Source organism: Marmota monax, unplaced genomic scaffold (assembly GCF_021218885.2).
Source record: "Marmota monax isolate L192 unplaced genomic scaffold, Marmota_monax_Labrador192_F-V1.1 WCK01_AAM20220418_F8-fsc00068, whole genome shotgun sequence".
Classification (NCBI taxonomy): domain Eukaryota; kingdom Metazoa; phylum Chordata; class Mammalia; order Rodentia; family Sciuridae; genus Marmota; species Marmota monax.
Window position 1 is genome coordinate 2,303,683 of NW_026692352.1, and position 13,564 is coordinate 2,317,246.

General features: G+C 36.3%; 1 protein-coding gene across 7 annotated transcripts in view; it reads right to left on the bottom strand.

Annotated features, from left to right (window-relative positions):
• Positions 1-13,564, bottom strand: part of Stim1 (stromal interaction molecule 1) — a 258,583-nt gene that overhangs the window by 45,396 nt on the left and 199,623 nt on the right. For all 7 annotated transcript variants that reach the window (XM_046441805.2, XM_046441801.2, XM_046441803.2 and 4 more), the window contains exon 4: positions 503-614. In XM_046441805.2, the coding sequence (XP_046297761.1) occupies positions 503-614 (112 nt within the window). The remainder of the gene's footprint in view (positions 1-502; positions 615-13,564) is intronic.

The window sequence follows — 13,564 nt, forward strand, 5'->3', positions numbered from 1 at the left end:
TTGTATGTGGATAACCCAGGGGAGGCTAAAAGAGTCCTGAGGCTCCTGGGTGATCAAAGGGTAGCTGCTGGGAGAACAAGAAAAGTAAAAAGAAACACCACAGACAAATCATAGTTTTGCCCCTAACTAGTCATATTTGTGACCTTGGAAAAGTTACTTAATCAGTATCATCAGCTATATACTATAATATCCATCTTTACAAGATTTATGTAACAATCCAATGAGATACTGTATATAATGTGTTGAGAAGAATGCCTGGCATGTACTAAGCACTCAATAACTGGCAGCTATTAGTACTATTCCAAGACTAATGTGAATATATGCAAAGTGTCTATCGTGCTTTATAACAAGTGCACAACAGACGTAAGAGGAGTTGTCTATAGACTCTGCCCCCAAAAGGCTAAAACCTCACTTAACTGGCCAGAACAACCTGAAGGCAGACTCACTTCCAGCCCATTCCTTATGCTCTCAGGTAAGAAAAAACCAGTACTCCCCTCCTGACCTTGGCATAGCATGGCCACTGAGCTGCAGCTTCCGGAAGGTCTCCTCATACTGAGGCAGTTCCACATATGTAATCAGCCACTGTACCACCTCATCCACGGTCCAATTGTATACTGTGGAAAGAGAAAAGTAAATTATGATTCCAAAATGTCAAACATTGCTTGTACTTATTGTTATGATCATATGTGACCATAACATTTAACACGTTTCTGAGTTTAACATCTCTCTTGCCCATAACATTCTAAGTATGAAAGGAGTACACACTGTATGAGTCTCTTTATATGAAACCCTGAAAAGACATATGTATAGTGATAGAAAGCAGATCAATGGTTGGCTGGAGCCAGGACCTAACTGGGAAAGAACATAATGCAATGTTCTGAGATGACAGAAATATTCTGTATCTTAGGCTGAGGTTGTGGCTCAGTGGTAGAGACTTGCCTAGCATGTGTAAGGCACTGGGTTCATTCTCAGCACCACATATAAATAAAGTCCACTGACAACTTAAAAAAAAGACAGAGAGAGAAATATTCTGTATCTTGAAGTGATGATGATTTCACAAATGATAACATCCATCAAATTCATCGAACTATTTAAAATAGGTATATCTTCTTAAATGTAAGTTATATCTCAATAAAGTTTATTTTAAAACGTTTTTTAAATTATAAATGTGACAAGGTTTAGAACCACCCATCCATTCATCCATCATTCAATTATCCAACTAAGTGTTCATAAAGGGATTACTTGGAGCCAAGCCTACAAAAAGTTAGTTCCCATTCCAGTGGAAGAGATCAAAAACTAAACAGCATCAGTGAAGCATGGATTCTGATAAGAAATAGACAACAAGCACAGAGGAGAAAGGAAATAACTGACCAGGGTTTAGGCTCAGGGAAAATGACAAATTGCAACTTAAAAGATAATAAATTAGTAAGAAGCCTGGTGCACTGGCACATGCCTGTAATCCCAAGGACTGAGGAGGCTGTTGCAGGAGGCTCACAAATTGAAAGCCAGCCTCAGCAACCTAACAAAGCCCTAAGCAACTTAGAAAGAACATGTCTCAAAATAAAATATAAAAGGGCTGGGGTTGTTGCTCAGTGATTAAGTGCTCTTGGGTTCAATACCTGTGCCAAAAAATAAAATAGTAAGAGCTCATCTGAAACATTTCATGAATATCAGGAAAGAATGCACTTGATACAGAATGAAGGCAGGTGCAAAGAAAAATGTGAAATTTAATGAATCTAAATTATGGAATGTAGTAGCAGAAGGAAATTGAAAACATGTCATGAAGTGTCTTGACTGCCATGCTAAGAAAGCTAAGCCTGTTTCAGATTGCTCTGGCCTGCTAAGAGAGATCCAACCCTACGTAGGAAGAAAAGTATAAACCTCTCTACTCCTATCTTTTATGCATTTTTTATAAAACATGTTAGGCACTTTGTATCTATTCTCTTATTCAATGATGCTATTCAGGGCTGTGCTGTTCAAGTAATAACTAGTAGCCACAAGTGCTGACTTGAATATAAACTTACTAAACTTGGATAAAATTAAAAATTCAGTTCCTCAACAGCACTAGCCACCCTTCAAATGCCTAATAGCTAGAAGTGACTAGTGGCTACCATGTTGAACAACACAGAATATATATAATTTCCATTATTTAAAAAAAAAAAAGCTCTATTGAATAGCACAGGTCAAGATAATTTACTATTAGGCTGTTTCAATTTTATATTTTTATTTTGAAGATAATCTTAAATTAAAAAACAAAAATATAGTTTGGATTATCTATATATGTAAGAGTACAGGCTTTCAACTTCATTAACCACATAGCATTTGTGTTCATAATTGTGTTAAAGCAAAATAGCTAGAAGATATTTGCCTGGAATTTTATGACATATGTGCTTTAAATCAATTATCAATATGCCTCAAATTTAGGTTTGTAACACAAAATAACCTAGAGACAAAAACCGATATTTTTATATAAAATATATTTTCTTAACTATAATTCAAATTTTCAAGATAAATGTTCCACTACTCAATATAAATTGCCAAGAACTGTACCCAGAGAGATTGTCATAACATCACATGATCACCTAATATGATTGATCTATTTGATAGGTCATAATAAATATGGGTCATTTTTACAACCAAGCATCCACTTCTCCTGTTGGTGGCAATAGTACTCTGAATTTGAATTAGGAAAATCACCACTTGCTCTCAGGTAATATGATTCAGGCAAAGCTAAATCAACTGGTAGGCATAAAGAATATAAACCACGTGGGGCTGGAGTTGTGGCTCAGCAGTACAGTGCCCATCTAGCACGTGCGAGGCTCTGGGTTCGATTCTCAGCACCACATAAAAAATAAATAAACAAAATAAAGGCATTGTGTCCACCTACAACTAAAAAATATTTTAAAGGGCTGGGGATGTGGCTCAAGCGGTAGCACGCTCGCCTGGCATGCGTGCAGCCTGGGTTCGATCCTCAGCACCACATACAAACAAAGATGTTGTGTCCGCCGAAAACTAAAAAATAAATATTAAAATTCTCTCTCTCTCTCTCTCTCTCTCTTTCTTAAAAAAAATTTTAAAAAAGAATATAAGCCATGTTAAGTCAATTAATGTAATATAGCCCATCCTCTTGTCCAGAGCGCTCAATTCAGAAATGAGCACTTAACCCAACTTGAAGTTGAAGAAACTAAAAACTAGGATTTTTATTTGGCCCATAGGGAATAGATTTGCTTTTCTACCCTACTGACATCTTGTATGAAATGATCCCAAACTATAATATTGATAATAATAATATTAATATACAGCATCACTTATCGTGGTACTATTCTAAGCACCTCAGATATATTAACTCATTAATCTTTACCATCACCATTCTCATTTTATCCTCATTTTAAAGATGATAAAACTGAGACACAGAAAGATTATATAACTTTCCCGAAGTTATACAACTAACAATTGGTAAAGCCAAGATTTAGTCTCAGGTAGACTGGCTCCACAAATGGTGTTCTAAGCTATTACGATCTATCTATATCTATCCATCTATCTCTCCTCCCTGATGCTGCTGAAAGCCTTCATTGAGAGGCAAAGCTGAACCAAGAGGTGAATCCAGATGACATCATCCAAACCCTAAGTCAGAACAGTCCTATTTATAATATTTCAATTTGGGGACAATAAGTAAATTTTCCCCTTTTGCTTATATCAGATTGAGAGGATTTTTTTGTCATAATAGAAGCCAATTCTAACTGAAATAAATATTGATCATTTGCAACATGGCAAACCACATCTTCATTATACCTGGAGATAACAGCTAATTGTCCCTTAATATAATGTTGCAATTTTTTAATGGATAATTATAAAAATTATTCTTTTAAAATAATTTTGATATTTGTGTGGTATTTAGACATAAAGAAAACAAATTTAACTCTCTACTTTGTCAAAAGTCAATTACTATGTAAAGGAACTGAAGTGGAGTTAATACACAGGGAATACATTCAAATGAAGTCAAATGAGATCATGATATTTTATACACATCAAAGTTTGCAGTAGCTGAAATGGTGAAAAATAGTGGGAGGAATGAGTCATCAGGTGGCACCTAATAATACAGACAATGATGAACTAAAGAGTCTGGGAGCAACTGAAAGTTTGGCATGTACAGTTGCTGCAAAAAGGTACCATTTCATTAAATTTAGAGCTTATTTTTACTTAAAAGTATAAATCTGTTTTATTTATATTTGTTACAAATTTAATACAGCAACTTAAACTTCATTATGTTTTTATATATTTAAATAACCAAACAAAAATAATTTAAGTCAGCACTGCTAATATAAATTGTTTTCCCCATAAGAAATATGTACATTTCTCAAATTTGAAAACCACTGCTGTGAGCACTAAAAAGCCAAAAAAATTTTTAGAGGCAGAATAATATGGTGAGATTCATCACTCTCCTCTTGTAGGATCCACATCTTTACCAAAAACTATCTTTTGTCAGATGTTGTCTAGTTTCCCTTTAATGGTCCGGAAACATTGAAGACTTATGAACCACATTCTATTCATTTTTGCTTATTCACTATTTCTAATATAAAAGCTTAATATACAGGGGCATCAATAAGAATTTACTCAAAAATAACTAACCTAAATGAGGAGTTCCAGAAATGTTCTAACTGTGGGCCTCCAAACAACATCTCTAAAAATATTCAGTTCATGTAGATGGGTAACTTCTGAAATGTTTGTCAAAAAAACAGACATTCCTCATACAGGCATGACTCATATCTTAGGTTGCTTCGGTCAACCTAAGCTCACATAATCTACAAAAGTTGGAAAATTTGTACCAGTCACTTCATTCTCCTATTTTTGTCACAGAGAAGTTCGGTACATGATACAAAACAGCCAGCCAGGAAGACATCATGCATGAAACAAAGTTAAAAGCAAAATGTCCTCAGGAAGATGCTGGAGCTCAGGAGGAAAGTTCTGATGCTGATTGACTTTGAAGATAGATTAGATTACATGCAGAGGCACAGGAGGTGAGACAAGAAAGGTGGTAGGGGAAGGAAATAAGGCAGGTATGGTATGCTCAATGACTGCATCCTAGAAGACAATAGACTGGAGGCTTAGGCAAAGGGTGTTCAGTCACTACTTGGCTAAATTCCTAGTTCCCACACTAGATTTACATTGGAAGGAAAAGAGAAACTATTTCTAAGAGATATGGTCAAATCCCAGGATATGGGAAAAGAAGGATGATAGAGTTGGGATTACTTTGAGGAAAGAAGAACGCACTGTTATTCCTAAAAATAAAATTGTATCTTCACACATTACAAATATGACCATTTACTATGGTCTAGAGTGTCAGGTAATATAGGCAGACAAGAGTGACACACATATAAAAGGCAGACAAGTGCTAGCTTGTAAAGTACAGAGAACAGCACACTCCCACCAATGCTGCCAATGGAGTTGGGCTGCATCCAGCACAAAGAGGCCTCTCTGTTTGGCATGTAGAGTAGAAAAAAAAAAAAGGACATTTTTTTGTTGCTAGAAAGGCCTAAGGCTAGCGGTGCTTCAAGGGCCTTTTGTCTCCTGGGAGGATGCCTTAATACAAGCCTAGACATAGACTCTCAACATGTAGAAACTACTCTATCAGCACCCTACACAACAGGAGTCATTTGAGACCAGAGCTTCTCATCCTCTACACCAATGAATTAATCTTTGTTGTGGGAGCAGTCTATGCATTATTTCAGGATATTTAACATATTCCTGGCATACACCCCCTAAATGCCAGTAACATACTACCATTGGGACAATCACAAATATTGCTCCAAATATTGCTGAATGTCCTATGGGAGGCAAAATACCCCCAGCTGAGAACCAATGCTCTAAACATTGCATTGAAAGAAAAGGTCTCTAAGGGGGTCACTATACTTCAGTGAGGATGGACTCTAACTAACCAGTCCCTATATAGCTAAGCTATTAGAGAAAATGATAATGACTTCAGCATGTCAGATCAAACCTCAAGGCAGTTTTTGTTAATTTATTCTTAGTTCTATACATCATTCTGTTACCTAGGCAGCAAAAAACCCTACCTAAGTAGGGTTTGGCAGCATGGTGTCATCCACCCAAGTGCACCATAGTCTGAGCCATGATGAGCTGTATCCTGTATAACATCTGTATCTCAGATACCAACTATGAGTCCCAACATGATCTCGCTTAATAGTCCAATTGAGACATCAGGACCTCTTGTCTCAGATTCAAGTACCTAAAAGGTAAAAGTCTTGATCTGCCTTCTCATTCAAAAAGAAAAACAGGGAAAAAAATCCATGGGCAAAAATGAGGGAAAAGGCAACAGCAAGTGCAGAAAGCTCATTATCAATAAGAGGCTATAGAGTTTGGCAAGGAGGGTTTACAGGAAAGTACAGGTAGACTCTAGATGACTCACATGTCCAAATCCTAGGAGGACGTTCAAGCAAGAAACAATATCGTAAAGTTATAAGTCTCCTGGAGCCTGCCATGTGGCCCCAGACTACATTTCAGGCAAGATGAGGAACAATGCTACACAGACCCAAAGAAAGCCAATCTCTGAAATTTCCATGATGAACAGTCCTTCAAAAGAGAGGTACAAGGTTGGGCATAGAGACTCACACCTATAATCCCAGAAGTTCAGGAGGCTGAGACAGGAGGATCACGAGTTCAAAGCCAGCCTCAGCAATGGTGAGGTGCTAAGCAATTCAATGAGACCCTGTTTCTAAATAAAATATAAAAAGGAATGGGGTTGTGGCTCAGTAGTTGAGTGCCCCTGAGTTCAGTCCCCAGTACAAAAAAAAAAAAAAAAAAAAAAAAGAGGTGTAGGATAGGGAAGTAGCTCAGTAGTAGATTAAACCCTTGCCTAGCATGCATGAGGCCCTAAATTAATCCCCAGTACTAAAACAGAACAAGAGAGAGAGAGAGAGAGAGAGAGAGAGAGAGAGAGAGAGAGAAAGAAATGCATGATGCCAGACTCAGACTCATTGGTGCACACACCTGTAATCCCAGCTACTCAGGAGGCTTATGCAGGAGGATTGCAAGTTCAAGGCCAACCTGGGCAACTTAGTGAGACACTGTCTCAAAATAAGAAATAAAAATGATTGGGAATATAGTTCTGTGGTACAATTGTCCAGGGTCCAATCCCAGGTGGGAACAAAAAGAGAAATGCACAAGGTGACTAACCATGTGGTATCCAATCTTATTAATGTTATAATCTATCTATAAAAAGAACTCTGAACACAAGCTGTCATATATGTATATCTGCTTATAATTAGATTCATGTACTAACAGAAACATTGTAAAATATACCTAAAATTAAAGAATGAGATAAAAATAAAATAAACACAAACTCTAGAATATTCTTCAAATTAACTTATGATGGCAATATGTGGGTTCTGGATAACCTATATTGTACATTCTGTTAGTATTTCTATTTTCTCACTAACAGTACCACTCACTCCCCCACAGACTTCTTATGGAGGTAAAGGAAGGAGTATAAAAATATTAAAAAGCATTTATCTTATGCACATCAGCAGAGAGCCCCCAAAATTGATCAATTAACTTCTCCAATAGTAAAGCTATATTCTGGCCTCCATGATATGTTTCATAGGTAGAAAGGAGTCTTTTCCATTTGAGAAAGATTTTTATGTAAAATGAATAAAAAACTTGCTTTATTCTGAGGTAACAAAAAAATAAAGTTATTAAAGATTGCCAAATCCCTAGGCACTTCAGAACACTGAATTTTTATTATAGAATATATTAGGAAGAGCATTGAATTCAAGGCTGGAAGATCTTTTTTTTTTTAATTTTTACAATAGAATGAATTTGACACATTGTACACAAACAGAGCACAGCTTCTCATTCCTCTGGCTGTACATGGTGCAGGGTCACTCCAGTAGTGTAATCATACATGTATATAGGGTAATAACGTCAGTCTCATTCTACCACCCTTCCCACTCTACACAAACCAAAGTGAGGCTGAAGATCTTGATTTCTATCCTGCCATAGACCAACTTAGGCAAATCACTTAACCATTATGAACTTTAATTTCCCTTTATATAAAATAGTCATCCCGTCATTCAACAAATATTTATTTTATGTTAATTCCATAGTAGGCATCGGGAAAAAAGCAATGATCAAGGAGAGACTACTACCCCCGTGTAGCTTACAATCTAGCAATACCTATCTCCCAGAGTTGTTGAATAATGAGTTCATGAAAATGAGTTTGAAGATGCCTAGGATTTAATATAAATTCAGTAGTTAATTATTTTTTCATATTGCATTCATTTGAAAAGGGGTGGATGTTAAGGATTGGCCAGAATCTTTGTAAACAAGAGATGCACGTCTACCAGAGGAAGAAACATGAGCAAAGACACAGAACTATAAAGTGTGGATCATATGCAGAGAACACTGACTCCAGTTTGGGACAAGTATAGGAATGAGGAGAATTGGGTATTGCTGAGGCCAAATGATAAGGGTCCTTGAAAGCAGGTGGTCTCAAACTGCAAAATAATTTGCCCATTGGGAGAAAAAACATTTATTAAGCACCTACTACTTTCTTGGTACCACTCTAGAAGCTAGAAACAGAACACACTGTCCAAAACAGAGTCACAGATCTCATGGTGCTTATGTTCTGGGGGAGAAAAGCAAGGTAAAACATTATGAATAAATAATATGTCAGGTGGTGGAAGTACAATGAAGAAAAATTAAGCAGCAAGAGGTAAAACTAGAAAATGGAATGAATTTAGGTATAAAATGAATTTAAGCAGAAAATGAAATGAAGTCATAAGCTATGTGGATACCTTGGGTAATGACACAGCAGTAGAAAAAAAAAAGTATTACTCTCTAGCACCTGTGCTACAGTGATACCTACAGGTATGTTCCAAGGCAGACACCAGACCTTAGCAAATCCTTTCACTTCCAGGTAAAGAATAAGCAATGAGAAATGGGCTCCTGAATCATAATCTCTTTCCAGTAATAGACTTGTGGTGCCTCCTGATGAAGCCCTCAGTTACTTCTGTGATTTCAAAACCACATTCCAAGAGAACCAAGTCTGACAAGAAGGTTGCTAGTACTTTTCTGGGGGGGTCTCCTTCATATAATTATTGGTTAATTAGTTGGTCCTTTGGTAATCCTTTGGTCAGCAATTTGATCACCTATTGTTTTTTTTTTTAATATTCATCCTTTAGTTTTAGGTGGACACAATATCTTTACATTTACGTGTGCTGAGGATCAAACCCGGTGCCTCAAGCATGCTAAGCAAGTGCTCTACCACTGAGCCACAACCCCAGCCCCTGGTCACCTACTCTAACATGGCATAGCAGTTAAGAATATGAACTTTGGAGATATGTACAATATGCTATATTCATTATTTAATATAATGTATCTTTATATTCATGATTTTTTGATTTTTTGTTTTTTATTTGTTTTAATTAGTTATACATGACAGTAGAATGCATTTATGCACTTTGATATATCATATATAGATGGGATATAATTTCTCATTTTTCTGAGTATACAGGTTGTAGAATCATCAGTATTAAGCCCTGAACTCTCACTGCAAAAATAATCGGGGCCTTGGGCCAAGACCTCACATGATAGACCCACTAGGCTACTTGGCAATAACCAGGTCTCTCAAGGCCCACCAGTCCACGCTATTAAAGACCAAGTAGCAACTAGACTAGGAGAAAGATTAAAGAGAGATTGGCAACATGGTACAGAGCAGTAAAAATCCTACTAGGAGGGTTGTGGCTGTGGCTCAGTGGCAGAGTGCTTGCCTAGCATGTGTGAGGCACTGGGTTCCATCCTTAGCACTGCATACAAAAATCAGCAAATAAAATAAAGGCATGTTGTCCATCTACAACTACAAAAAATTTAAAAATTGAAACCTACAAGAAGCTTTGGAACATTGAACGGCTGAAACAACTGTAAGACCACATGATGATAGAGCCAAGTTGACAAACTCTTGTCTCCTGATTCTTACCCTGGGCTAGGCCCTGTGCTATGTGTTAGGAAATGGAATCATATAAGACACTGGCCTCAAACAGAATGATAGGGAAACAGTCAGGAAACAAGACCATTGCAATTAGTGCACTAAGTGTTACAATGAGATAAGCATAAGAAATTATAGTAACGTAGAATATGCCTAATTTAGCCTATGGTTTTCAAGAAAGATTTCCCAAAGAAAGGGATACTTCAATTGAGTCTTAATTGTCAAATAAAAAAGGAAGAACAGAGGGAATAGCATATATATTAAAGCACCAAGAGATGAAAAAGAATAATGTATCCTAGGAATAGATGATAAATTAGTGCAAATACAAAGGAGATGTAGTAAGGAATGGTAGAAAATAATAAGAAATAAGCATGAGCCTGGTATGCTAAACTCATCTAGCACAAAGCCTGGTATACAGAAGGTACTCTATATTTTTTTAATCTTTTTGATTGCTTTGGTACTGGAGATTTAATCCAAGGGTGCTTCACCACTCAGCTAACCTTTTTTACTTTTTTTATTTTGAGACAGGCTCTTGGTAAGTTGCTTAGGGCCTAAGTTACTGAGGCTAGCCTCAAACCTGCAATCCTCTTGCCTCAGCCTCCTAAGTCACTGGTATTATAGGTGTGCACCACCATACCTCATTTTTTTGTTTGTTTGTTTGATTGGTTAGCTGGTTTGGTTTGGTTTGGTTTAACATAGGACTGTTTACACAAATTGTTGGAGAGAAACAATATCTTTTAGGGCCTATACTAGAATTGGGTAAGGAATGGCAGAGGACTACAGCATTAAAATATAAAGAAACCCTCAGAATACAGAAAGAAATAAAATTTTTATTTATACATACATATTGATACTCTTTTCCAAGTGAAGTAATTACTTTTGAGTTTATGGATGGACATTTGACTTCAATGTATTGGTTAATATCTCATAGGTAGACCTACATGAAAAAATCATTGACATTTTCTATAATTCATCAACATTTATTGTGCTTTCAGTACCTTATTTTGTTGAATCTCAAATGAGACACCAGTTGTAATCTAAGCTTATCATTCCTTCTACACACATCAAGTGTTACCCCATCAATACAAGAGCCAATATTTATTCTCTCCAAAAAATATGATTATTATATATGATTACACAGGAATTTGCTTGTAACATTTTAAGCACTATATTTATCAGGGTTCTATTTAAGGATGCCATTTAAGAATATTATTCCCACCCAGAAATTTGGTGTCATAGCATGTTTGCTTCATTATCAACAGAAGAAAAAGGGTTGGGGGTTGGGGATTGTAATTCAATGCTAGATAATGCACTTAGCATGCTTGAGGTCCTGGGTTCAATCTCTAGAACAACAACAACAAAAAGAAGCAGAAATCTAATCGGGTATTATTTTAGAAAGATCATTATGGAACCAATTAAAGGCGATACTGCAGTACAGCTAGGTTAAGTCAAGAACAGTACAAAGTATAATAGTCCAAGCAAAAGATGATTAAGCTGTAACTTCTGCTTCAAGCCAAGATGAAATAACAGGAATGAAATTTATCCTTTCTCTTGAAACAACACATTCCCCACATAACTTTCCCCCACCAAAACGAACAAACAAACAACATGTGTAACATTGGTCTTCAAGACACTGGATACCAGCTTATAATGGACAGTGATATTTTAGAAGTAGAAAGCAAACAAAACAATTCATACAAATATCCCAGCTTATAGCTTTGAGAGAATTTCCAGACATGGTACAAGGAGGGGAAACTAAGGCTGGGGTGGGGGGTGGAATCCTCCTGCCTCAGCCTCCCAAACCACTGGGATTACAGGCATGTACCACCACACCCAGCAGAAGAAAATCTTTGCAAAATATATGTAGTTACCTTCAGTATCAGAGAGGGATTGCATACCTACCTACACACATCCTCCAGTATACTTTAAATCATCTCTAGACTACATATAATATCAAATATGATGTAAATGCTATGTAAATAGTTGTTATATTGCTTAAAGAATAATGACAAGAAAAAATGTGTACATGTTCAATGCAGATACATCAATCTAGGCCTCACTACATAATAGATGAACAAGACACAATACTCAATGAGTGCTGGAGAGAGACTGAAGATCTGTGAAATGGTGGGAGGGTATGGCAGGGTGTGCCAACACATCAGTTAATTTGCACGTGTTCTATGTAGTATTCCATTTGCAGCAAATTAAAGATTTTTGTTTTGAATTTTCTGGAAATATTTTTCAAATATTTTCAATTCAAAGTTGGTTGAATCTGTGGATGTGGAACCTGCTGACTATATCTGATAAAGGACTTATGTCTAGAATATATAAACAACTCTCAAAACTCTATTTAAAAATAAACCAATAAAAAGATGAAAGGTTAACAGATATTCCACCAAAGAAAATAAATAAATGGCAACTTATATACATGAAAACATGCCCAATATCATTAATCATTAGGCAAATATAAAATAAAACCACAAAGAAATATTACTACACTACAGCTAAAATTTAAAAGACAGTCATACTCAGTGTTGGCAAGTATATGGAAGAACTAAAAATCTCATACTTTACAGGTGGTAACATAAAACAGTGCAACTACTTTGGAAAACAGTTTGATAGTTTCTTAAAGATATTCCTATTATATAACCTAGTTATTCCACTCCTAGGTATTTACCTGAGTGAAAAGAAAATATTTACAAGTGTACCCTTTTCCCCACATCCTCGCCAGCACTTGTTACTGTTTGACTTCATAATAGCTGCCATTCTTACTGGAGTGAGATGGTATCTTAGAGTGGTTTTAATTTGCATTTCTCTGATTGCTAGAGATGGTGAGCATTTTTTCGTGTATTTGTTGATTGATTGTATGTCCTCCTCTGAGAAGTGTCTGTTCAGATCCTTGGCCCATTTGTTGATTGGGTTATTTGTTTTCTTGTTGTTTAATTTTTTTAGTTCTTTGTATACTCTGGAGATTAGAGCTCTATCTGAAGTGTGAGGGGTAAATATTTGTTCCCAGGATGTAGGCTCCCTATTTACCTCTCTTATTGTTTCTCTTGCTGAGAAAAAACTTTTTAGTTTGAGTATGTCCCATTTGTTGATTCTTGATTTTAATTCTTGTGCTATAGGTGTCCTATAACTGCAAATTGGTTCAGCCAATTTGGAAAGCAGTATGGAGATTCCTTGGAAAGCTGGGAATGGAACCACCAATTTGAACTATCTATTCCCCTTCTCGGACTATACCCAAAAGACCTAAAAAGAGCATAAAACAGGGACACAGCTACATCAATGTTCATAGCAGCACAATTCACAATAGCTAGACTGTGGAACCAACCCAGATACCCTTCAATAGATGAATGGATAAAAAAAAAAAAATGTGGCATTTATACACAATGGAATATTACTCAGCACTAAAAAATAACAAAATCATGGCATTTGTAGGGAAATGAATGGCATTAGAGTAGATTATGCTAAGTGAAGCTAGCCAATCCCTAAAAAACAAATGCAGAATGTCTTCTTTGATATAAGGGTGAGGGCGACTCAAAACAGAGCAGGGAGGAAGAGCAT